This window comes from Channa argus, chromosome 6 (genome assembly GCF_033026475.1).
Source record: "Channa argus isolate prfri chromosome 6, Channa argus male v1.0, whole genome shotgun sequence".
Lineage (NCBI taxonomy): Eukaryota > Metazoa > Chordata > Actinopteri > Anabantiformes > Channidae > Channa > Channa argus.
This window is the reverse complement of record NC_090202.1, coordinates 10,284,744-10,311,645: the sequence shown is the minus strand read 5'-3', so window position 1 is coordinate 10,311,645 and position 26,902 is coordinate 10,284,744. Positions and strand designations below refer to the sequence as shown.

The following is a 26,902-nucleotide window of genomic DNA, read 5'->3' as shown; positions in this document are numbered from 1 at the left end:
GAGGGGGAGAGAGGGAGAGAGAGAGGACTGGATAAGCATTCACTCCAGGTGCCACGTTGTTATACATCACATCTATTTTTCCAGGACGAGTAGATGTGACTGTGCACATACTGCCAGATGACAGTATTTAAAACGAAAGCCTTGTGAAACAAGAGGGTTGATTCTTCTGAGTGGATAACTGTTGACCAAGGGTCTGCTGGAGAAACAAGAGGTGAGTTGATAGACGCGCATCTTTATTATTATTTTTTGCAAAATTGCAGTCAGCAGAGATTAATACAGCCATTGAAGATAAAGGGGCTCCTCGTATTTCCTTCCATTACGTTTATTTCGAGGGAAAAACAAAGCACGTATTTATTTAGATTGTTAGTCAATAACGCACATTTTAAGTGATGCTTGCAATAATTGCAAACTGCTGAATACGGTTCTGTGAACTTGCAGAGATGGCATTTACAGCGCTATTTGTTTTTCATTACTGCTCTACTACACCATGAGGGTGTGTCTACAGGCACGGATCACTAGAAGCTCCACTGGTTGCGCTGCAAAAATATTTAAGAATGCGCATCAAATCCTTCACACAGCGCGACCAGATCACTTTCTCCAATCAGCTGATCATAGGCTTTGAAAGCCTAAGTTGAAAGCCAAATATCAGACGTCGTGCATGGTGTCAGCGCTGCCACTGTACTGCAAACACCTCGTTGCTTTCACTGACAGGGAAAAATCACACTGTGGATGATGGCTCCCTTTTGTGCTCCATCAGATGATCCACAGGTTGGGAGAGTGGATCCGCAGACGTCACATGTAGGATGCTGAAATACATCGTGCCAAATGTGGATTACGAGTCTACCAGTGAAACCTGACGACACACACTACCTTGTAGGTTGTGTGTTGATATGATAATGGAGCGGTTATTACTGCGTTGATGAAGTGTTAAAGTCGGTTTCGGCGCTTAACTTACACAGGTGGCAAAAGCTTTTGATATTACACTCACTATATAACTCACCGTGACCTATTCATGTCTATATGGATCTGTGGGAATTTATCTTAAACGGAATTCCAGCCCACTCTTTCTGACTCTGAGGCTGCGTGCCACACCCCTCGTTCCCGTGACGTGCGGACTCCGCTTGTCCTCGAGTCTTCGTACGAGCTCGTCATTTTAACTAATATTCGCGTTCGGCGCCAATGTTTTCATTTGGACCCAGTTGCCATGGAGATAACTGGACACAATGGATCGACGCACGTTGTTGTCATAGTGATGTAAGATGATTATGATGGGAGTTGTTGTTGTTGTTATTGTTGTTGTTTTTTTTACAAGGGTGGAGACATGTGCGTCTGACCTATTTTACTGGCCTACATTTGTATTGACGTTCATTTTTGTTAAACAATGAGAGTGAGAGCGAATAGTTTCGGATTGAAAGCATACAGGCAGATTTGGCACAATGATGCCAGCTTTTACACATAAAACTATGTATTTAGACACACACACACACACACACACACACACACACACACACACACACACACACACACACACACACACACACACACAAATGCCCACATATAAGCAGCCATTTACAGTGACCAGGCAATGGAACATACACATTAAGCCAGGGAAAACGGCTTTTACAAAAACGATTCAAAACAATGACTGTGTCATTGTGCACATACATTGGATAGTGTTAATGACCTTGTCCGATTTTCCCCCTGATGTTTGTAACACAACTGTGTCACATTGATCTAAAGCTTGTTTACCATAACCCTCTCACACATAACATACATGTAGAATGATAGCAAAGCGTAGATTTGTTTTTCATGTCTCACTGCTTTCATTGCTTTGGCTCCTTGATGTCTCTTTTATTGCCTACCATTTTTTGCATCTCCTTTCCTGACCACTTTTTTAAATGCTTTGTATAATTTCCTTAAAATTGTTGCTATCATAAAACAGACTGATTTTTCCCTGTCCTCTTTCTTCAGACTGTGTCTCCTCTGCTTGCCCTTTGCTTTAATTCTTTGGCCAGACCATGACGGCCCCTGTCTGCTCAGATCTCCTTTTCACTGTCTTCTTTCTCTTTGTTTGTCCCTTGCTCTGAGACAGGTAGCCGGAATTTGGAAATTGTAAAGCTGAAGAGGTCTGACCTATTGTACCCTGGGAGAAAACAGACTGGGGCTGAAAGCTATTTGATACTTTATGTTGAAAAGAGCCATGTTGCTCAAATATTCATAAAAACAGATTCATATTGCACCATAACAACAGTTAAATTCTTTTCATTTCATAAATTCTTTATTGACTTGAAGGAAATATTGGCCCGAAATAATAAAATAGATAATGAAAATAAAATAGAGCCAGACTGAAAAATCGGATTTATTGGTACACAAGTGTATCAAAAGAAAAGGCAATGGAGACCTACAAATCAGTAAAATATTTGCAAAAGATGAGATGGGACATGGTTGCAGAAATGTTTTGTTCTAATACTTGATGTTAAAATCAATACAGAGCAAAATTTAATTGAATTAAAAAAAAAATGTTTCCTTTGTCCGTAAAAAGTCAGGGGCAAAAAAACAAAAAAAACAAACAGCTCACAAACAGCTATGGTGTGAATGTACCCAGTATCTTGAGTATGGCTAATCTTGTCTTGGCCATTAATCTAGACTATGTTTAGTTCCTCCATAATCATTGGAGGTTGTCCAATGGACCACTTAACCTTGAACACTCACTGTCATATCTATTCCATTAACAAGTGTATTAGTGAGAAAAGATACAAAAGGGCATCAGAGCTGTCTCCATTCACAACCTGGGGGCTTTATTTGTCCCTCCAGCATCTTGCCCCTCCATTAGTTCTGCGCTGCCAGACCTACTGTATCTTCAGCCAGCGCTATACAGCATCTCCACATTATTCCATATTGCTCCTACTGCTGAAAATATCATGTCAGGAGACTCAGAGGATGTTATAGAACATGTTGTTGTTACAATATATCAAAGCTGCAATGTGCAACACAGTAGGATGAAACTCAGGATCAATGTTTGCCTTAGTCTTTCCCCTCTTTGCTCTGACACTGCTTTGCTGCATTCTTTATGCTGCACCACACTCTACACAGCCCTTCAGAAATTAGTCATTACTGAGGTAAAATGAATAGGAATGCTAGAACTCACTTATCAATCTCTGATTGGTTAGAAGAACTTTTGTTTTCTGTTTATTAGTATTAAGCTTTTATTTTTGATTTGAAAACTGCTGTAAGTGAAAATAATGACAAAAGGGGGCTTACCCAGAGGCCCACATCTGTTACTTTCAACAGCTCTATTCACATTTCTCAACTTGTGATCTGAAGTAAAGAGTAGAGGTTTTCACAGACAGGATAAGCAGGATATTATTAAAATATGAGGAAAGTTAAGATGAAAACGAAAAGATTTAATGAGACCAGTGGTTGGAGTTACAAACAAAATGTAATCTCAAGGTGGTGCATATTCAAATGTGCATAACGTCGTGGTAGCAACTATTCAGTGAAGTGAGGCTACAGCCAGGACAATGCTTATGTTACCGTCACATAAGGTATTAAAGATTATAATCTTTTTTATTTTTGTCTTTATGAACTCAAGACAAAACATTATTCAATATAAGATTTATTAAACTGTATGTTATTCCCTGAGTAAAAACATAAATACAATTCTGATTAAAAGAGAAAAAACACTATTACCGTACCCATAATTGCATATTGGGCGCTGTGCCCTTTCCAAACAAAGGTGACCTAAACTCTTTACTGCTCCTGAACGCATGTGGAACAGTGCACTGTCAAACAGTAACGTTTGCTATCAGGTGTTACTTTCTTTTAATGTAAATCCCACGCACAAGGGCATGGATGAGATGTCTGACATTTCCATCCCACTAAGGTGTCGTGGCATGACCTTTATTTGGTTTCATTTTGTCTTTACTTCCTGCGGCCGCCATTACATTTACGCAAGTTGTTAACTAGTTCCAATACATGCAGGAGACAACTGACGTTACTAATAAAGCTTCAGTGAAATACTTCTGTAGCGTTTGAGTGACAGCAGAAGAAGAACTCATCTGGATTCTTCTATATATTTTAAATTGTTCAAAATTGACCACAATACTTTATATGTCAATTAGAGCTAAACTAGAATCTGATCTGATGTGAGGTATACATAATCGTTCTGTCAGTGAAAAGTATGGACTTCAGTACTCTGAAGTAATACAGATTCTGTCACTGCAAAGAATACTTTCATAAGATTGGAAGGTTTTTCCACTTTAAGTCATGCACTAGTGATATTTTGTATTGATAATTAGATTTTATACTTTTATCCACACCATGTACATGAACTGGATATGTTTTTCACTTTATCTATAAGTGTTATACAGTTAGGGGCGAGACATCAGTCATCATTTCTGGTGTGAAACATTATGTCTCTTTCAATATGTGCATCTGTCAAAGACATGCCTTTAAAGTCTATATTGTCATGTCTCATTATTCATATTGGGTTTTGGTTTTAACTAGACTACGAAGGTTTCCCTCTGAATGCACCATATCATTTGTAGAGTGTACAGTTAAAAATGCATTGACAAATGACTTCAGACTTTTATTTTATAGAATGACTCTTATTAATAATATATTGTTTACTAACCTGTAACGTTTTCATCACGGCTCAGCCTGAGTTACCGACATAGCTGCGGCATTGTTTGTTGTCAAAGATTGTTTGAAGATCTGCCCTGCAGATCACCCTGACTGCAGTCTGCTCCAATTATTCATGCTACAGGACACTTAACATCTTAGTGGGAAAAAAACAGGTTCTACAAAATTTGCATCCTCTTATTTTGAAATGACAAATAGGCAAATTCAATGTAATTGGGATTCAAACTTAATAAACCTAATAAAAGTGCACATTCAGCTGGTACAAGTGTTCTATTATCATCAGAAGTAAGAAGAATTGTCAAGAAGTGTATAATAAAATTATATTGTTCTAGCAAAATAATGACAATTACATCAGTGCGACGAAGTGTCCCTGGGCAAGACACTGAACCCCCAACTGCCCATTTCCCCACCCCAAGCTGCGCAGTGCTGGTTATATATAATCACTGCAAAAGTTTGCATCCAAAATGATTAGTTCTAATTAACATTATTTTTAAATCCTTTTTTAAGAATGAAAAATGGTGCTAGAATGTATATAGATATTATGTTAAGGAAAAAAGTTCATTATTTCCCTATTTTTAACATTTCAAAATAAGAGGGTGAAAACTTTGCACCCAACTGAATCTAAATATTTCTTGTATCATGTTTCAAAAAGAAAAAATCTCTAGTCACCACAAGTTATTAGAGGCTGTCAGTGGCAACAGTGGCTGTCTAGTGTCAAGAGATTCTATTGGATCATTAATGGCAGATCCCTTTTTGGTTGGTCAGTTTACTTCTAAATTAGCTGTACACCATTTTACTATGATGAGAGATACAATAAAACAAGTTGAAATTATTGTGCATTTGGATTTTTTTTTAGAATGATTGATTATTCATTTCAAATTAATATCAAAGACCTAAGACTCTGTAATACAATATCAATGTGGAGAACAGAAAAAAAAAAGAATAAACTAATAAATGATAATAAATTATTCTAGCATGAAAAAGCCTATTAAACATGTTTTCCATGGACAAGGTCACATAGAGTTTATTTTTATTTTAAGAGTACAATCCATTAGTCTAATGGATGCCACAGGCTTTCTTTTCCTCAGTTGTCATCTTGTATCATATTACTTCAGAAATGTCCCAGTTACCACCGTGTTTCTCTGCTTTGTACCAGGGCTCCCAAATCAAATAAACAGAGAGCGAACTCCAGATTTCTACGGTCGTACATTTGCTAATGACTTTAATGTGCGCTGTTCATTTAAGTGCACTATGTCCTGTAACTCCGATACAGCTGAAGACAGACAATGGGTAGAAGGCCAAACATCGACGTGATCAGTCAGAGAGACAGTCAGTCACATGGGCAGGGATGTATATATGGCAGGTAGACAACCACTCTTAGTAAAGAGTGGCAGAGCCTGCTTTGTGCTTATACTACGGACGTATATTAAGTCACTGTGGAAATGCTTCAAATACATTGCTATCAAATTAAGTAGTCCATGAGTATTTCTCTATTCAAGACCGAACCATTACTCTCAGTCCTCTCAGTACACCCTGTTAGCTTGGTGCTTCCTGATGATTGAGACATACGACACAAGAATTCACACAAGAATCAGTGTTGAATTAGACCACTAAATATTGATTTGTGACATGTTGTTGCCACAGAGTCTGCATTTGTCCATTTATTCTCGTTTTGGCCATTATTGTTATATCAGAGAGAGGGGGGCTGGGGGCAGTAGAAGATTAACGGACCTTTCAAGCTTGTCTATGTGGGAGTGTTATAAATGTACAAACCCAGCATTTCCTCATTGTACGTGCACTATATTTTGTCGGTTTATAAATATTGCCAGGCTTAAATCAACCGAAGTGTGGCTTTAAATGGTTTTTACTTGTAAGTGGCAGAAAGTGCAGCGCATTAATCAAATCAAATCCTTTTATTAATGACACGCACTTTGGTTCCCAGGAGTAGATATTAAAGAAAAACACAATCATGCTTTCAAATTCAACATTTTGTGTTCACATTTTGTAGTTGTACTTTAGCATTTTCAACATTATGGTTTTAGTTAAATGGAAATAAACACGTCTCTGAACTAAGTCACTGTGGACTCTATATAACACATTATCCTACCTTAACAAAAAGCCGTGAGTGCCTGAACATAAACCATAAAAATGTTACTGCAAGTGGACATTGGACTTCAATATCAAATGTTCTAGTGGTTTATACCAACTGAGAAGATTTTGCTCATTTGTTTAGTATCTACATTTGTGTGATTTGCCAGATAGTGAAATAAACAATTTATCCTTAATATGTTAATAGAAAATGTAATTCTGTCAAAATTTGAAACCTTTATTGCAACAGTTGTTGATGCAGTTTAGCTGTATATTCTGTGAGAGATGGCTGGATTAAAAAGGTCTGTGTTCAGTCCAGTGCTAGAATGGACCGGTAGAAAGAATTTTAACATGCTTAGTTTTTCTTAATGTTAATGTCATTATTTCTCCATCTTGTTTAATTGTGTTAGCATGATAACGGTTGTATTAAGAGTACAAAAAATTTCATCAGTTTTATAAGCACTGGACAAATAGAAAAAACAACTTCATGATGATGTTGGAGAAAAAGTAATGGGATCGTGGATGTTGTTTGAAGTGGAGATAAATCCGCACACCAGATTTCATGCAAGTCCAACCAATAGAAGTATAGATGTGTCACTAAAGACCAAAAATATCAGGGGGTCACCAGCCTCATTAGGACCCATAATCTGGGAACCACTAATATCTGTACAAAATATAATGGAAATCCATGCAAAAGTCATTGAGATTTTACAGTGTGAGGCAAAGTTGGATTACTGCCCATAAATCAACAGGCTAACGTCATCATCCCAGGAAATATGGAGCTAGTGTAGCTACAAGCAAATCTGTGTGACACAACAAATCCTATACAAAATATATTTCCCAGTGGAAATACTTAAATATGAACACACTTTGTAGGACACAGTTTGCTTGTGTGCGCAGAACAGCCTACATGAAAATAGGCCAAGGTTGAGTGATGTCCACAGGGAGGAAGGAAAAATCCCTGCCTGGAAAAGAGACCATGTGAACATGGATTGTTAGACAAGATAAAAAAACTATATCCGTAGGCCTTTTACATCACTTGAACTGTAGAGGTTTGAAAAGAGCCAGTGCTGCGTGATCTGATGTGCTTTTCACACACCTTTTAATGCGTGCGTGCTGTGTTTGTAAAGGTGTATATGTGCTGGAATAGTACAGCATACTGAAACTATTTATTTTCCCTGTGTTTCTTTCATTCTCTCGCACCCTCCCTTTTTATTACTCTGTGTCAACAGTTGCCATGGAAACTATTTTGCTCTTTCTCTCTTCACTCCTGGTGTGCGTGGCTGGTAAGTGCCCCCCAACTCACAAAACACACATGCATGCACACATGCCAATTGTCCATATGGAGGCAGTGTAGGGGCTGGTGCTGATCCTAAATGGAAAGGCACTCCCTGGGTGTTTAGGCTCATACTGCAGCTAAACAGCAATTACGTCTTTAGGGCTTTGTGTGTGGCTTTTGCAGACTGGCTATGTGACTGACTGAGTGTGTAAGGTCTGTTTAGAGTCTATGATTAAACCCGGACACATGCTCCCACACTACCAATAGATGATGTGCTGCTGTGCTGCGAACTGTTTTCAGTGACACTCGGAGCATGTGTGAGGTAAAACATACATAGATGTTTAGACAGTGTATAAGCATTTCTCACTCACTGTCTCTCGCCTAATTTTTCCCTTCTTCTTTCTACCCTCTCATTTTTACTTTCACCCTTTGAAACAAATCACTTTCTGTCTTTTCTGCCCCTCAGCTGTACCAGATCCCAGTGCAAAGGGTGAGTACACTCATTATTAAGTCTAATGAATTCACATCTATGTCACAACAGCCACATATAAGGGTCTGTAGGTTTTTAGATCAGACCCAGTCCCTCTCTATGGCAAACAGTGGAAGATTCTTGGATTAATTCACACACCCAAATTGTTGTTTTAGAAGGAGACATTTGTGAGAAATATAAAATGCTAAAGAGATGAGGGATGAGAGTGGTTGTGCTGCTGGAAAAGAACAAATGATTCTGTCTGAATATGTGACAATATACATTTACCAGATGAGAGCATCTGTATTCATTATATCCACCGTCACGGTTTCTTTTCTTTGCCTACTCTTCACATTTTATTGTGTCAGACTAAAAGCATTGAGATGAATCATCTCATTTTCAAGAGGGTGCCAATTTCCGGGGGGTCCTCTGATTGCAAAACCACGAACACTTTGTTGTTGTATGGTTTGTTTTTTTTTGACTAAAGTTGTGGGAACTGTAGAAAAACATCATGATAATAGTTAATATAATATAATACTTATATATAATATAAGTAAACAGCACCTCGGGGTTTCCCTCATACTGTGCCCTGAGATATGGGTTGTTTGACATGATAAAATGTGAACACATTGGTTGTAAATGTGTGTTTTGTATTTTACAGATGATCAGGAAAAAGCTGAAAACCCATTTATTTATGGTAAGCTGTCTAAAAACATTGGTCAGCACATTGTGACAACCACAATTCCATTTACACACAAAGATACTTTAAGATCTTCTGTTTCCTTTCTCTTCAACTTTCTTTGCAGACTACGAGAGCCTGAGGATTGGAGGACTGGCATTTGCTGTAGTGCTGTTCACACTGGGTATTCTTCTTATCCTCAGTAAGTTAACCTACTAAAGTATGTGTAAACTTGTGAAGCATGACATTATGTGGATGCGCTCAATGTAATGGAGTCAAACTATAAAAATTAATTACAAATCATTATTTTATTTTCCAACTGTCTTACTACACCATCCAATTTCATATACAGTGTTCATTTTCATTAATTACACATTTAATCTGGTTACAGTGAATTACTTTAAACAACAATTAAACAGATGCACTGCATCTTTCTGATAAGACCCATAGTCAATGCAGTAATAATTTGTTATATTTCAAGGTCGACGATGCCGCTGCAGTATCAACCAGAAGCCCAGGTATGTCTATATCCCCTCTCTGATTGAAAAAACAAAGACTTGGTTGTGTTGGGCCTTTTTTTATAGTCCTACATAATGTGGTTTCCATGACAACTTGTGGATCCTCTCTACAGAGCCCCTGGTGACGAGGAGGTGCAGGAGGAGAACCTGATTGTCTCCAAGGGTAAGATGCAAATTTGAACTCTCTGTCAGCTCCTCTCACCTCTAGCTCAACCCCGACATACTTTAATGATTGAGTTTCTCTTTGGGAGAAACCCACAGCTCAGATGACAAGGGAGGTGATACACTCTGTGTGCACGTGTTGATCTTTACTGTACATGTGAGACAGAACAAGACAGGACATAGAAATTATATATTCAGTTCTTTAAATTGCTGATGACCTTTTGATTTCATACTTTCAAAGCTGTTTAAGATTTAATATGATTTCAGTACAATATAAAAACCAACCGGGATAGACCAGGTTTATATCCGTGGTTATCCTTCACTTATTTTTTATCTTGAGTTGTATTTGGTAGCGCGCCCCATGCCAGTTTTATACATTAACTAAACATATTAAAGCCACTAGTTTTTAATAGAAAATGCCTTCACTTTGCCCCTGATGTCTAAGGTATTGTATCCAATATCATGTGTTTTTTAAATAGGGAGCTAGTTATAGAATAATAGAACAGTAGAATACAGTGGGAAAGTTAAAGCCTATAACCCAGTATATCCTAACTTCAACTTTCAACTGGATGGAAGATACAGTTCTTCTTGTAAACAGTGTGGAGGGATTGTATCATATTGGAGTACAGAACAGCACGGTGCTGGAGGGTTTGGAGCTGTTGCCTTAAATCTAGAAAGTCCCTGGTTTAAATCTCCATACTGCCTGGAGCTTTTCTGTGTGTAGTCCAAGGAAAAGCACATTAGGTGGATTTGTAACTCAAAATTGCCCGTAGGTGTAAATGTGAGTGTGAATGGTTGTCTGTCTGTGTCTGTATCTCTGTGTTGGGCCTGAAATAGACTGCCAATCTGTCCAGGGTGAACCCCACCTATTGCCCAGTGAGAGACAGGAAAGGCTCCAGCCCCCTGCAACCCTGAACACGATAAGCACTTAAAGATCAGGGATGGTTGGATATTAGAGGAGAGACACCTTCTTTCCCTGTAAGCTCTATGCTTCTCACTGTGGTGACTTACACATGCACAGCTGATTCATGTTCGTCATTTGCCCTAAGTAGTTTCCCTCATCCTGAATAACCACCTGATGGCTGATAAAGAGGTCACGAAAATTATTTCAGTAAGGTTTAAAAGTTGATAAGTCTGACATAGAATTTAATACAGTGCTCATTCATACAATGCTTTCAATGCACTGGAATCATTGAACACACCATTAAAGATGGTGTGTGATAAAATGTTGTGTTTTTATCAGTCTGTGCAAGCTGATTTTTATCATGCAGTCTGGAAAGCAGAGATAAAAGAAGTATGTAAAAGTAGGAATGCCTCAGTACCTCATACCTATAATCAATAAAATATAAAGTATTGTTGAATAGAGGCAGGGACTTTTAATATATGATCACATATGTGAAATCTCCAAAGTATCAACAAAAAATGTAATGAAATATACAGTGTCCAATATTAAAATTATTAATATTAATGTGTGTCCGAAACACATAAAACAAAAATTCATTGTAGCAACTACAAAGTATATAAAAAAATAGAAAAATACTCCATATTGTTGCTGTTGAAGCCTTTCTGACATAGAGAAAAAGACCGAACAGCATTGACAACCGTGCAGATACAATCACATTCTAAAAGCGTTTGAGCAAGATTCTCCTCTTCTGACTAATCAGTTTCTGTATGATTAATAACTTCATTAGCATTATTGTTCATTCTAATTTCATCACGACAACTACATGAAGGGCTACGCAGAGTGTGGTGGAGCTGAGTCAGAGCAGGGAGAGGGAGGACTGGGCAGAGCGGAGAGGATTGTTAATAGCTTAAGTTGGCCACTGTTGCGTTAAGTAAAACTTTAAAATCTTACTTAGAAGGTCAAAAACAAAGCTGGGGGTGTCTTTTGTAAACAAAAATATCAGAGGAATAACTTAGTGAGAGAGAAGGACAGACATATTCACAGAGAAGTTTCATGTTTTGCACTTGACTAAATTCCTTGTCCTTGACCTCCTTTAGCTGCCGCAGATGCCAAAGAGACTCCAGCAGAGACTTAAAGCAACTCCACCAGGCGGGACTGCCTTCTGAAATAATCAGTTTTATTTGATTTTAAGCTACTAGCCCACTGAAGAAACTAATGATTATTAGAACTGGTTATATGACAGGGTGCGAGAGGAGGTCCACATTTAGAGGTGTAACATGTACATATATCTTGTGCTCGGAAGACAAATCTTTAGCCTATTGTGCTCCATCGTGACTGTGCCAGTCCCTCAGTGCTTGTCTGTTGCTGTGCCTTCCTGTGACATTCACTCACTCTAGTTCTTTGTTTTAGCCAGTAGCTCTGTGTACATAAAGTTTGTCTTTGAAGCCCTAGAACAGTTTTTAATGTTGTGTGGTCTATTGTTCTTTGTTTTGTACTTCCATCTATTACCTGTAGGATTGTCACTTTGTTGTTTATTTTGTCAATTGTCCTGGATAACACATTTGGATGATAACAAATGTTCATACTTACACTGATTATACACATATAAGTATATATAGTATTATGATACATATAGTTTACAGATAAGATAAATATTCATTTAGGACTGTGTTTGAATGGTTTGGTGTGTGTGTGTGCACATGTTGATTTATATTCGTGGGCATCCTGTATATGTTTGTGTGTACATCACAGATGCATGTGTATATCTACATGTAGATGTGATGAGCCTTATATAAGACAATCTCAACTGCAACAGCTCTCTGACTGAGCACAAGATGATGTGCAGGTATCTGCATGAGCTCCTCCACTGCTGTGTTTTAATACCTTTTGTAGAGGAAGCTCCTGTATCAGCTGTCTCACTGCCTTTGTCTCCACACATCCACTCCAGTGCTCCGTCACTGGCTCCGTCAGGATTAACTTGTCCCCAGAAGACTATGATTACTTTCCCCATACATATTCACTAGTGCCACAAATATGTGAAGCTTGGACCTCTGTTTTTTCTGCCTTGTTTTCTTAGTCAGTTTCTCTCATGATAAAGCCATGTAGTACATCCCTAAAAAAAAAGTTTGGATGTTGATTTAGAGAGAAGTGAAACTTATATCAGAAATTATTTATTTGCCAGACTACATTAATACTAGCCCATTGTAAGCCGAATCATAAGTACAAATGTGTATTTTCTTGCTGTAAATTTATTTTCAGGTCAGACTTCCACACGTATTAAGTCTGAGTTCACCTTCATTAAAAACAACTGCTGTACAAGTAAATGCTATGTTCATTAAACGCATGAGGCCTTGTTGTGTAGCAACCTGTTGTGCTTCTGGCATAAATAAATAAATGTATGTCTGAACACACAGAATGGTGTATTTTTGTTTTTATTTAAATAAAAAAAATCTACTTTTTAGCATTAAGTTCAATTTATTTTAAATACCTTTTTCAAGTTCTTTATATTTGAACATTTCAGTCAAAATTGACTTTACATTAACCCTCACGCAGGACTTGAAATCAGCCTTATAGTTAGCTAGCAATGTCAGTCAAGGTCATACACTTCTACTTGGGGCTATGAAAGTGAAGGAGCAAATTCGCTGTTTGCCAGGAGAGTCTCATTCTGCTATGATACCAAAGGTCACCAGATCTACTCCTTAGTGGCTCAGACAACAAAGTTTATGAGGTTGTAAATATGTAACTGAGTAAGTGAACTGAAATTTGTCCATGGGCGAAGGGAGTTGGTTTGTGTGTGTGTGTGTGTGTGTGAGTGCATGTGTGCTGATGGGTGGTACTATGGGATGGGAGTTTGGTGTGCACCAGCCCCTGTTGCAGACGGGGCCACACACACGTACATACACCTGGATAGAGGAGATACAGAGTTCTTGGCAGCTCAGGTGAGTCACAACCTGCATTTATAAACAATTATTTACAGAAAATGTGCAGACCATAAAAATCTATGTTTTGCATGCTCTGTTACAACTGCTTCAAAAGCTGTTACTGTGGTATTATTGCACTTAATTCTCCAAGAACCATATTAATCCACTTTAAAGTTTTTTTTTTTATCATGAATAGATGTTTTTAACGGGTGTGTATCTCTGTAAATCTGTAAAATAGAGATTATTAGCATTCTTGCAATGAAAAGTTAAAGTGTTTCTGAGCAAGATGTTCCACTATGTGATGAGGCAAATTAATAAAGCACATGGCAAAATCCATTCCCACTACAAAAGTGGATTTGTCCCCAGTTGAGGAAATCTAATAGCAGTAATGCATTGCTGCACTGAAGGGTGTAAATATTTGCCTAAATCATTGGGTTTCAGTTCTGGATTATTAGACAAGTGTCCGCTACTCTTCTTGCTCCATATATAACCTCTATCCGACTGTGCAGTGTTCAAGGTTAATGAATATTGAAGCTGGAATATATTAATGAGTAACTGTCTGATATGCCCTTATGCTTGGTGGCGCACTGAACAAGCCCAGACACATATTGAATAAAAGTACTGAAGTCCACAAATCACAGTGGGACAGAATTGAGGCAGCATGGGGAAATTTTTAGTCCGTTAATCAGTGTAAGTCAATGATTTTGGGTCAGGAGCTGTAGATCAAATGAGAAGCGTGTGTGTGTGTGTGTGTGAGTGTGTGTGTGGGTAAAATGGCTATAGAAAGTAGATCAATATCTGCATTAACCTCTTCAAGTTCTCACTGAAGATCAAGGCAATCACTTTGCTATTACAGCTGCAGTTGGCAATTTGTTAGGAAATACAGTGTTTCTAAGCCTTTCAGCAGCTTCTCATCTAAATCGAACCAGCCAATTAAAACAAGCGCCTAGTATATTCATTATTTAACCTTATTATTTACATTAGTTAAATGTAGAAAATACTTGAAACCAAATCTGTACAATTTTTCCTTCTGACGAAAACTATCTATCCAAACTATCCATCTATTATCTAATGGTAAATAAGTCTATCAGCATATAAAGTAGGGATGTTCCTGCTAAAAGAAAGTTAGATTGAATTATTTAAATCAGCAAACATGGATGGCTCGCCAGCTCTCCCTGGCTGCTATCATCTGCCTTTTGTTTATTGTTTGCATTATGTCCTTCCAGTTTGGTCAACTAAACACACACAGACAAGCCAACATGTCTTCTCCTAAAGGTAAGTTACTCTAATAAACCCTAACAACAGACACTTTAACATCATTTGAACAACATAATGTTTGCAAGGTCAGAGCCATTCTTAATTTACTGATTCTGAGTCAGGACCACAAACAGCAGCGTGTTAATCATGTATCTTAGTAATGCAGAGCTGACTTATTAACTGCTTATTTAGAAAAACTAAATACAGTTTAGAACCTTTGTGGGTCATGCAGTGTGTCCGCTGATAGCTTAGCACAGAACAAAAAACAAGGAGTGCCCTGCAGCCTCACAGTGCTGCTCACCATCTCATATTTCTGCATTTTTCAACAGCTAATTATGGTCACAAATATGCACTGCTACTGTCCAACCTGCTGATTGGTAAAAGGACATAGTGAGCTAGGACACTGTACAGAAAAGGGTGGACATTGGGTACAGGTGCCCCTGCCGTGGCAGGAAAACAACACAGCTACAGCATTGGGCTTTTACAACATATTTCACTACTATTTGTAAGAATGGTTTCAATTCTAAATTCATATCCATTCCACCACAGAAAACGCATGCTGTCTGTGTGAAATACACCTTCAGGGGATGATTGTGATCTGTTTTCTCAACATTCACACCTAGACAGCAAGTCATTCAGTCTGTAAAGTGCTTTGTCTGAGAATCTTGCTTTAAGACAGTAGTGCTTGAGTATTAGGACCCGTCAGTTTCTCACAAGCATTCAAATGGCTTGAGACAACAGCAGTGGTTTCTGTAGGACATTTCTACTGGGTTTTTAACTCTGTTTATCACCAGGTGCAGACATTGACCCAGATGCAGACTTTGTATATGGTAAGTAACTTCTTAACAGCTTTGTACCTGTTCAGATGAAATAGATTTATGTGTTAGTAAAAAACATGCACAGAATAAAGGGAGTTTCTGCCAGCACACATAGAAGTTAGATGAGCAAATAAAGTGGGTGTGTGTTATAGACAGTGGAAGAAGGTGAATAATAGAAAAAAGCATGTGAGAATGTGAAAGACAAAAAACAAACAAACAAAAAAAAAAAATGGGGCAGTGAGTGAAAAGGTGCAAAGAAGAGTTAAAGACAAAGAAGGTGTAAAAATGGAGAGAGAGAGAAACAGGTGATACATTTACAGCTTGGTGACTCTTCTCTGTGAATTTGTAGACTACTATACACTGCGTCTTGGAGGCCTGATCTTCGCAGGGGTCATTGTGTTCCTATCAATCCTTCTACTGGCAGGTAATTCACCAGCTACGTCCTTTGTTATTGTGATTGTTGTGTGTGTACAAGCTTACGTGTGTATTTCAACTCAAAATGACTGGCTAAATGCAAACAATAATGGCCCTGAATAATGAGTGGAAGTATTACAAAAACATGCATAGTGTTTATGAGGCTCTGTTTCAATTCTACAGATATGCTTCTGTGACCTATGTTCTTATCAGAGCAATAGGTTTAAACTTTCAGGAACTAAAATCTCGATCTATTTTTTCCAATACAGGCAACAAAATCAGAAAGTGTGGAAAATCTAAGGTAAGGGAAGAGGCCAAAAACTGCAGCAATATAATACAGCTGTGTAGTGACACCTGGTGGACGTTATGGGAGAATACAAATTCAAAAAGGCCAAAGTCATGACTTTAAACTTTGCGTTCGTTAAGTAAAATGTATGAGGCCATTCTCTGAGATGGAAAATAAAACAGGCACAATCCCTAGATAAAAATGACAACTGCTTTTCTATTTTTCACAGTCAAGACAAGTCGAACAAGACTAAACTGTGCAGTACCAGCCCGGAACCCAAGAGACAGCAAGGATGTGCTCTTACACTGTAAACTGTTGTGTGTATAAATAAACTGTGTATGTAACTGGGTTGTGTTCATTTGTTCATTTAAAATCAGTGCTGCTCTGGAAAACCTGGGTTTGATATGTTTTGCTAATCACAAGAATCTTTGCATGTCCTCTTTTGCTGGTATCTGTGACAAACAGATTTAATAAAAATAACACATTACTGTTGTTCATGTAACATTTCAGATTAAAGATCTGCTACGTCTCTGACAAAAGTGTCGGAATACATCAAAACTAAATGTCATAAAAGTACTTAATGTACCGAATATACACACGAATGAACGAATGTAACACATTTAAAGAGTATAAGGAGTAAAAGGACAGGCAGCAGGTCACCTGATTACACCCGGTACAGAAAGGAACAAACCAAGCGTTCCAGCCTCGGAAGGAAACGCTTCCTTTTATGGGCGAGTGCGTCACCTTCGCGAGGGACTAGTTTCCTCCTCGTCACGTAGTTTTTCTCCATTGCATCCGTGTTGCGTGTGCGTTCTGTGAATTAAACGCCCTAAGTAAGATGTGCTGGAGCCCCGCACGAAACCTAGACATTAATCCTTAACCAGTGAAAGCTTTTTAACTTTAGCTTGCTGCATTGCAGGTTCGCTGCCATACATAACATTTCTATCGTGCAATAGTTTGCAAGATTGGCTAATTATTATTATTTTTAGAACCTTTTGCACTTTAAGTCAAATTCAATATTTGTTCCATTATTTTGAGCTTTGGAACAAAATATTGTTCCTACTGAGAGCTGGACTTCACTGAAAAAGGGAAGAAAAAATAAAACTTCCCTGGACTTGTGGTAACGAAAACGATCACGAGGTGGCATCATAAGACCAACGTGACCACAGGAGGCTCTTCACGCGCCACAGCGTCCTCCGGTTGGGTTCAAATGAAAGGAGCTGACGGTGGAGACGGGACTCCAGTGACCGCAAATGGCCCAAAGTGGAAACGAACAAGTAGGTAGAAAAACTGCTTTGACCATCAAAAAAACAAAAAAACAAAATGAAGCGTAGTCACACACATTTTCACGTTAGACAGCAGTCTTGGAAATGTCAATGCTGCAGATGACATGTGAGACTTTGACTAAACAAATAGGGGCACACGTTCACCTGTGCACCAAACAAAGACAGGAATGTGAGGACCAGGCACTTTTTTAAAACTTATCACCAGCACAGCAGCACAACACCCTCGCTAGTCCCAACACGAATAAAAACGCCACAAGGTACTTTTTACTGGTTTTGGGCGCTGGCAGCGCCTCCTCGTCCTCGTCCTCATCCATGAATCACTGGCCCCGAATCACTTTAGTTTAAACTGGACGTTTCGCGGCTACGTGAGCCGAGCAGCAGCATCGTACTGTATTTTTCACCGCCGCAGCACTTATGACAAAGCGCATTAATCATACCGCCACAAAACTGCGCCTGATTAATTATCCCTGAATAAATAAGTCGTTACAGGATGAGACAGGAGCTGTCAACCGGGTGAGTCCCAAGGACCCCCTGTGCTCTCCCCATGTCTCTCTCTCACTTTCTCTCTCTTTCTTCTCCTTCTGTTTAGCCTCCAGAATTTGAAGAATAATTAAGGACCAAACTGTAGAAGTTAACACAGTTTTTTCTTTACCCGGTGGATCCCTCAGTGCTTGGGTCAGCTGCTTTCCATGAGGGCTACAGTTGAGGTAAGCATGAGAATCTGTTTATCACACAGTTCACTAGAGCTGATAACATCACACCACCAGGAGGAGGTTTGGAGAACACATGCACGCAAGCAACCTGTCCTGGCCAGGATGTGTGAGAAGAATTGCCTCTCTTGTAACTGCTGAGCCAAAAAACCCACCATCAGAAAACCCAGATGCATTTTCCTGATAGACTGTAGACAAAGTGACCCAGCACCTTGTGACAAGTGACTAACAACAAAACTACATGCTGCCTATCTATTGGCTAATGGAACCAGACTGCTGACTAGTTGGTCACGTATTGCTGTGCTTGCACATGATAAGGTCATTTCAAAATAGAAATGATTTCTGTAGTTCTGCTAACAACGCTACCGTTTGGGTTTAGACGATGTCTCTAGAGGTAGAAAGTGGGTCTTTACCCAAACTCAGCAACATCCTGCCACAACTGTCTCTCCCTGTTAGGCTTAGGGTTAGTCACTTTATTGTTGATTTAAAAGGTAAAGTGCTTTATTTGTCATTATACATACAAGGTGTACAACAAAACTGTGTCAGATGCAGGGTTTGTCTGAGCGCACTACTATGGGCCAACCTGACCTGGTATCCAACACACGTTTTTAGCAGTAGGGGAAACCGGAGAACCCGGAGGAAACCTACAGAAGCACGGGGGGAACATGTAAACGCTGTCCAGTCTTGGGGCATGAACCCAGCAAGAGTGCTAACCACTCTGCCACAGTGTGGACCACTTTTTAATTGATTTAATATAATTTAACTTATTTATTGACTCGCATAGGACAGTTTTAAAAACTCCACATTTTGTGTTGTACTGTAGATTCAAAATTAAGATTAAATTTCCATTTAGTCAATGAGGCTACACTCAATAGCCCAGTAGTGAAAACACATTCTTACAATGTTCAGCTACTTTAAAAAAAAAAAAATTTCAACGCTGAAATTTACAAAAGTATTTCGAGCCTGTTTTCTGGATCAGCTGGGTCTAGGACGGGGTTGGAAGCTTTCAGGATGTGAAGCGCTTTTTGTGGAGGAATGTGGATGTAACGATGTGGAAGAAGTGTAAGCGTGAACCACGAACAACTCTGCAGTATTAAAATATGCAAGCTCCAAAAATATTCCAATTGTGTGCCAAAGTTTTCACAAATAGAGTCAGAACAACTTGCCAACTACAATAATCTTAGAAAACTTGGATTGCCTTTGCAAAAAGTGAAAAGCAAAAACACACAGTTAAATACATAAGAGCGCCTATTACCACTTCCAATGCCCTGGTAGTCTGTTATTTCGAAAGTTTGCTACATTTGCTGAACCACTGTTTACACGTGTAGATGTAAAGAAATGTCAAGTAAATGTTCACTAACGCAACCACACATCAAGATAACACAACAGCAAAGTGACTACTTGATGGTCCAACAGCAAGAACACCAGCTCCACTTCTGTCAGTCTGATATTTACTCTTGTCCTTGCTTCGTAGCCTCCTTGTCACATCTGTTTACGAGCCATTCCAAAAAAACCCATGGATGTACGACGAGAACAACTAGCTCTACTGTGCTGCATAGAGTTATGCTGTTTTTTCGATAGGTTTCCTGGATGAACTCCAAAGCTAAATAGTGGAGTAGCTGTCGATCCGACTGTGCTGCTGTGGTAGCTAAGATGTCAATTGCTTATTACACATCAGCGTACCATCAAAATTATTTTCAATGAGTTATTTTATAATAAAAACATTACGTATTGTGGCTTTAATTATAGGCAAATTTAAGTTAGTGTAGCAATTAGATATATTTATTAAAGTCAAACACTCGGAGCTACATTTGTTTGCTCACTGTACAACTGTCATTTGGATAAGGGCAATGGTATAAAATCCTCTAAAATAATCTTCTCAACACAGTGGTTTGGATATTTGTGAAATGAATAAAGTTTGTAAGCAACAGGATTATTCCTGGAGTTGGCTGTCTGGCCAAGGTGAGATACATGGGCAAGTAGAACATGGGTAAGGAAGGTGGCAGAGAATCCAACAATGCGCTGTGACATACCACCAGAGTCCGGCTGACAGTGAGAGTCTCTCAGCCCAGATGTTGAGGTGTGTCCCCCACAACATTGGCTATCAGACTGTTTGTGGGTTCTCAGCTAGTGATGGGCCAGTCAGTGACAGAGATAGCTCTGATTGGCTGTTCAGGGCTGGCCTGTAGTGCCATTTATAACTTCCTGTTGGACATATTCTCTTTAGAAGAAGCTATAAAGAATCTATGAAGAGTCAAAGTACTGTGAAAATTGTTGGTTTATATTTGTATATCCACAATCACAGGTTTTCCTCATCCCTTCCTCTCATGCAGGTGCAGAATGTAAATGCTAGTTAGCCATTGCCTCTAGTCTTTGCGGTGTGTTTAAGCGCCACATGTTGGGCCAGACAAAAGACAACATGAGGCAATGCTACATTCGTTCTTTGCTGGCGCTTGTCTTTGTCGTAACAGACCTTCAGAAGTACTCTGAAACAATGGAGAACTTGCCAAACAGAGGACCATCTAAGAAGCTGTCCGTCAATCACAAGTTTATGGTGGATTAAGTGATAAACAGAAACCACTTTTAGACTCTAAGTCTGCTTAGAGTCCTCAAAATAAGAAATAGCCCCATAAACAGCAAAATGTTTGCAGAGGCGGTACAAGTACACAAACGTAATACCTGCACTTTACTAAAAAAGTAAAGTGCAGGTATTGGCCTAAAACAATTCTCCAGTTCAAATCTTTTGCCCAAGTAAAATTACTTAAGCAGTCTATGTTTTACTTAAGGTAAAAAAGAAAACTGTATTTTAAACAAAACTGATTATGTTAATATTGGCTAAACATGTACAGTAATTAATAAAAAATAATGGTCAATGTTGGTAAAGGTGGAGTTAAATTGAACAACTTTATGTTCTGACGGCTGGTTAACTTATAATGATACATTAGCATTTATTAAGTTAGAATATTTTTCTTCAAAATGTTAATTAATTGTTTTTATTAAAAGCACCTGTTGGTATTAATGTTGTGGCTGATCAGTGGCATTCAACAGAGCCAGAGGGTTAAAAGTTAACATTGCCCTTCCTGCTGTGTCATTATTTGTCAAGGAAAAAACAAAACAACAAGAAATCTCCTCTCTGGGAAAATACCAAATGGCCCCATGTTTTGTTTTTTTTTTAATGTGGGTTGGGGTGTGATAAATTGATTGAATACCTTTAGTAAGCAATATTTTCCACCTGAGCCCCATAAAGAGGCTTGTTTATAAAATTAAGTGAAATAAAGGCCCGGGGCTTGTGGGCCCCAATGAGTTATTACATTCTTTACCCACGTTCTAGTTTTATCAGGAACAATCCACTGGTACTGACTATTCAACAAGTAAAGGTTTTGAATATTGTTTACAGCCACATTGCTTAAAGGTCTCTTGTGTCGTGGTTATTTGATGTAAATCAAAATTTTACCAAATCCTATTCAAATAAAGTTCTACACTCTTATTAACTTACTTCAATGGTTTAAATTATTTTTGAAAACTTTTCCAAAATAAAGCAGTAGATGACCTTCTAATTATCTTGTAACATCTTTAATTGTGACCACTGGGTGTCACTAGATATCTCTGATCAATATCTTTGTTGTAAGCTACAACCATATTTATCCTTAATGTATTCAAATGCAGACGATAACTGTTAATGCTTTCCTGAGCAATTTAAATTTCCTTTCCCTCGTTATGCTTGAGGAGCACAGTCGAAGTAAGAAAGTGTGTTTGTGTGTCACCCACTATGGAGCAAGAGCAGCGGGTCTCTAGGTTGGTCCCACAGAGGATGCCTCCAGCGGCAGCCATCTTGGAAGTGGTGGTATCGTCCTGGCACAGTGTGTTTTTGTCCGTGGGCGTTCTCTCTTCCTCAGAATCGCATCATTCCCCATTTCCCAATTTTTTCCCTTTCTCTTTTTCACTAATATCTTCTTCCCCATCTCCATTGCCTCCTCGTACTCATGCAAATTCTCTTATTTGCAAAAATGAAAACACAAGAAGGGAAAAAGGGGGAAAAAGAGAAATGGAGAGATGAACCTCTAGTCGAAGAAGGTGCCCCCCTACACACACCTCCTCCGCCCCTCGCCCCATCCTCTCGTTATCCTCTGCAGCTCATTTGAATAAATTAACACCCCTTGATGTCTAGTGTGCACGCGCACTTACTCTCATGCAAAAACACACATTTGCAAGCATGTACACATGTCGTGCAAACACACACTGACACGTACACGCACACCCAACGGTAGGGTAGGAGAACAGCCAGAAATATGCCCTGCACTTTGCTGCCATGTAGACACATGCTCACACACATCTCCGATGTGTTGATACACTCTCACACATCTGCCACAACAATCACGCATGCTTGGTTAAAGGCAAACACTCCATTGGTCGGCGGCGTCATGTTAATGTACTGCAGCATGGTGGTGTTGTGATTCATATTAGCCTAATGCAGAGGCTCGTTCTTATACAGCGGCATGCAGAGCAAGCTAGGTGCCCCCACTGAAGAATAGGGGTTCTGCAGTACATTGCTGGGCTTTCACTATACTGAGGACTAGCACTTAACACAAACTGCAGTTTTTGTGTTTTTAAAGTCAGTTTTCATCACCATGATGTGGTGTTAAAAGGATTGAACCTCCTCCAGTTGACCCATCATCAAGTGATTTGCCTTTTCCTCCACAATCCTCCATCATCGCCATTCCTGCAGCTCTGTCCACATTCTCATTTCTATCCCTGTGACCTTGCCCCGAGTTACCAGCAGTACCATGTGCCCTCTCCGTCCCCTAATTCTGACCTTGCGTAGGCTTCAGAGTGTTGTGGGCTGTGCATTAATACTGGATGCATTAGCGTTAATATGATCTTACCATGTAGTCAGGGCCTGAGGGGAGCTCTGATTGTCGGAGCATTAACATTAACATGCACATTAACTTATCCGCCTCATCACTCTCTCTGTCTGCCCCTCACTGCTCCCTCTGCTTTCTCTGTTTCTGTCCTGCCCTGCTCACCGTTTCCTTCCTCCGTCAACAAACTCTGTTCCTCTCACTCTCCTCCTCCCTTCGCTTCCTATCTCCTTCCCTATCTCTAGGCAACGATTGCGCAGAGTGATGGAGATGAGTCACATGGTGCTGTGGTTCTTAGCGATGTGGTGGCAGCCTGTCCTGAGTCCTGTCCTCAGTGACAATCACTGTAGCTGTCTGAGAGCTGTTTGCCTTTTCTCTGGCCTGGCTGGCCCAGCTCAGCCTGCCAGTCCCCATGATGATCACTGGCTGACATACAGTTCAACCTGCTTGGTGCTGTCAAGCCGACTCACATCAGCCCTTTAACCAGCTTGCCATGCTGCCTTTTGAAGTCCTGACAGAGATTTATATGTAACTATACAGGGATGCTGGGTGGAGCCTCTGAGCATGAAGAGCTTGGTTTGAGTGTCAAGATGTTTGGTGATGTTGTGATCGGTTTGTCATTGTGAGAGATGGTGAGAGTATTGAAGTGTGAAAAACTTGATTCAAAGACAGGTTATATTCCCTGAGGGCTGACAGATTTCTGAACAATAGTGGCAGTCTCACTCAGCATGCACTACTATCTGCACTTTTACATCTGGACTACGGGTTGTGACTGGAGAAAAAGCTAACAATATGTTCATCTATTCAAACAACCCCCAAGAACACACCTGGATGTACAGAATACTGTATAGTATCGAAGTGCTCCTGTGCACACTCCATGTAAGTGTCATGATGTGGTGGGCACGTTTATGTGTCTGTTTGTGAGAAAGACACAGAGAGAGTGTGTAGGTGTGTGTGTGTTTCCACCTGTTACATAATTGAGAGTGGAGGCAGAGTGTGCTGCCTTGCCTGCTACACTACAGCGGCTCTTCAGTGGGAGTGAGAGAGGCCACAGCTTGGCTCAGCTTGATTCCACAACCAGGACTACTTTACTTTACATGACTCTCCAAACACCACATTATACCGCTGAGAGAGAGGGACAAAGAGGGATGTTGTAGGTTAGACGGGAGTTTATGTCAAGTAGAAGGTGTTTGATGTCAGATGAGTAGTGCGACTGAGTGGACAATGAGTAGAGTCTCTATGGTTGGGCTGTAATTGATGAATAGCAATCACCTGTGCTTTGGTATTTATTTTATTGTGGGCTGATGGTTCAGGTGATGAGCTGGATGGCAACTCTAAACCCATGCAATGTTGTGTTAATGATCTGTGAGAACACACTTTCTGTTCGCCCACCTGTGTGTGTCTGTGTGTGTGTGTGAGAGACAGAGAGAGAGAGAGAAAGAGAGAGAAGGTGAGAGTGGGACATTTGAAGTATAAGCAAGATTCGTCTATGAAATTGATTGACTACATTGGTCACAGAATTAGCCTGATACAGGAATTCTAAATTAATTGTTGATAATTCATTACTTTTGTGTTGCATTACATAACCTGACTTATTATGGGAGGCAATTTGGGCGCCAGCAGTGTTTGCAGTGACGCGCAGGTGCGCAGCGCACAGCACAGTGCACATTCTCACTTTCCCTTTGCATGAAACAGAGGCTGCAGCCTTTCTGCGCTTGTCCTCCTCCTCCATCCTCACCTGGACTTCACGCTGCGAAATGCGCGTGGTCTTTTTCAACTTTGCAGTGCCACATTCTGTTGGCTTGGACAGCTTTGGTCGCACTTTCTGTGCACAGCCCTGCTAGGACACTGAAACTGATTTATGGAAATGTTTAAGTGGATTTGCATGGGACATAGGCGCGGGCATTTCCCACCAACGGCTTTTTTCCTCCACTTGTTCGTATAGAAACAAGATTTAAATCACTTGACGGGAAATGTTGACGTTGGCGCTTGGATCCCTCAAAATCTACCCGATAAGGCATATGTCCAGTGCGCGTAATACAGAGTCTCAATTGTTTGCGTTTGGTCCCCTATTGGTACGTATGGTTCACCTCGCTATCACGGCGCATCATTAGGATACCGGGGGTGGGGCGACAGCGGTCTGTCCTGCTAAAGGGGAGGAGAGATCAGGGAACAGAGGCGGTACTTTTTGCCGTGGCTCGTTTCTTGGCGCTGGAGAGTGTGGGACCAGGGCTGGAGAGACCGCCGGGGAGCATCAGCCGAATCAGTCCAGCACGGAGCCTCGCCTGGCCGACCGCTGCGCCGTGCACTCTTCTTGGGGACTGCACAACATTCCTGTGAAATATAACTGCTTTTAATGGCATGTGGCTTGTAACTTTACTTCTGCTGTATTCTTTGCAAGAAGGTAGGTTGGAAATGTATCTCTTCAAACGTTGCTTATCTGTATGCTATCTCCTGTGTAATTTGGCTGTGCGTGTGTGTAAGCTGATCAGGCTGATGAATGTCGCTGAATGGAATTGATTGCATTCACAAAGGAGGAGCAGAGCTGTCAAATCAAACTCTAAATAATCACTAGAGGAAGACTTGTAACTTTTGTCCTAATGTTTAGAGGTGATACTTTCCTAGTAAAGCTTCATTTTTTTCCTCCTGAACGAGTGCTCGGATTTTTCTTGGATTCTCAGGGTTTCACAGTGATTAGCTGATAATGATTAAAATGATTCAAAGGCTGATAATGAACTAATGTCAGTTTGCGCATGATTTAAATGACCACATAGAAAATACTGAAAGAATTTGAAAACGCACACTGTTTCGTTAAGATGAGAAAGTCAACGGCATTTGCATTTTGCATGATGAATATGTGGAGGTGTCGTGAATATGGAGGCTGTTGAACAGGAGGAGAGGCTGATAAGGATCTGAAGGCGCGTGAACGTGCGACCTCGGGCGCTGATGTTGCCACATCTGTAGTGTGTTTACGCACAAAAGTCCAAGGAGTGCACGGGAGTTTAATACATTTTCTGACTTTTCCGTCCTGTCCCAAACGTGATCTTAGTGTGTATCTTCGCGTGTGCGCGTGCACGACAAGGTGGGGAGTTCCTAACGGTTAAGATATTGTTTTTATTTTATCTTTTGTTTTTTTTTTAGTCATAAAAAATAGTGCAAAAAGCCGGGTTGCGTGTCCGTGAGTGCGCGCTCAGGGGTGTGCGCGGCTGGGAGACAACAAGGGTCATTACATTGTACTGTATGAGAGATGTGTGAGCTGATGCTGGGGGTGTTGAGCTTTGGCCTTTAATTTGTTGATAACGTGCCCCACTTGGATATTTAAAAGGCGAAGCCATATATTAGAGTTTATTTTCTTTGAGAAAATGTAGGGGTGTCAGTGTATCCAGACTCAGTTGTTATCATCCCTGGTCTAATTATTCATCCACCATTTTCTCTGGCAACAAATTCTACTGATTGGCTTCGCTCTAAATACTGCAGATGGCAGAAAATGTTTCGGTTTGCTTTTAAACATAAAATGGTTTGTCCTATTGTATGTGTACAATTTCCATTACTTCGTAAAAACCAAATTAAGAATAAAATCTGACATTTTAAGTTTTCACTTAATTTTTACC

At 39.8% G+C, this 26,902-nt stretch overlaps 3 protein-coding genes across 7 annotated transcripts in view; all 3 read left to right on the top strand.

Moving 5' to 3' along the window:
• Positions 1-22: 22 nt before the first annotated feature.
• On the top strand, positions 23-13,156 carry fxyd6 (FXYD domain containing ion transport regulator 6). The gene is made up of 8 exons (XM_067508181.1): positions 23-211; positions 7,962-8,015; positions 8,475-8,498; positions 9,139-9,174; positions 9,284-9,358; positions 9,638-9,674; positions 9,788-9,837; positions 11,838-13,156. The coding sequence occupies exons 2-8, from the start codon at positions 7,967-7,969 to the stop codon at positions 11,873-11,875; spliced, it is 309 nt and encodes a 102-aa protein (XP_067364282.1). The 5' UTR covers positions 23-211; positions 7,962-7,966; the 3' UTR covers positions 11,876-13,156.
• Positions 13,157-13,568: 412 nt separating this feature from the next.
• LOC137129236 (sodium/potassium-transporting ATPase subunit gamma-like) lies at positions 13,569-16,784 on the top strand. The gene is made up of 6 exons (XM_067508180.1): positions 13,569-13,679; positions 14,888-14,936; positions 15,713-15,748; positions 16,086-16,160; positions 16,420-16,451; positions 16,666-16,784. Exons 1-6 carry the CDS (start codon positions 13,584-13,586, stop codon positions 16,687-16,689), a joined length of 312 nt encoding a protein of 103 aa, XP_067364281.1. The 5' UTR covers positions 13,569-13,583; the 3' UTR covers positions 16,690-16,784.
• Positions 16,785-24,987: 8,203 nt separating this feature from the next.
• Positions 24,988-26,902, top strand: part of dscaml1 (Down syndrome cell adhesion molecule like 1) — a 96,194-nt gene continuing 94,279 nt past the window's right edge. For 2 of the 5 annotated variants that reach the window (XM_067507547.1, XM_067507546.1), the window contains exon 1: positions 25,013-25,695. In XM_067507547.1, coding sequence (XP_067363648.1) covers positions 25,653-25,695 — 43 coding nt within the window. In that variant the 5' untranslated portion in view covers positions 25,013-25,652. Of the gene's footprint in view, positions 25,696-26,902 lie in introns of all 5 variants that reach the window. The other 3 variants (XR_010914655.1, XR_010914654.1, XM_067507545.1) reach the window with 3 other exon arrangements.

Coding starts and splice junctions, on each gene's coding strand:
- fxyd6 (XM_067508181.1), top strand. CDS start 7,967: ATGGAAACTATTTTGCTCTTTCTCTCTTCACTCCTGGTGTGCGTGGCT. Junction 8,016..8,474: donor ACTCCTGGTGTGCGTGGCTG/GTAAGTGCCCCC, acceptor TCTGCCCCTCAG/CTGTACCAGATCCCAGTGCA. Junction 9,359..9,637: donor GGGTATTCTTCTTATCCTCA/GTAAGTTAACCT, acceptor TTATATTTCAAG/GTCGACGATGCCGCTGCAGT.
- LOC137129236 (XM_067508180.1), top strand. CDS start 13,584: ATGGGAGTTTGGTGTGCACCAGCCCCTGTTGCAGACGGGGCCACACAC. Junction 13,680..14,887: donor CAGAGTTCTTGGCAGCTCAG/GTGAGTCACAAC, acceptor ATGTCCTTCCAG/TTTGGTCAACTAAACACACA. Junction 14,937..15,712: donor CAACATGTCTTCTCCTAAAG/GTAAGTTACTCT, acceptor GTTTATCACCAG/GTGCAGACATTGACCCAGAT.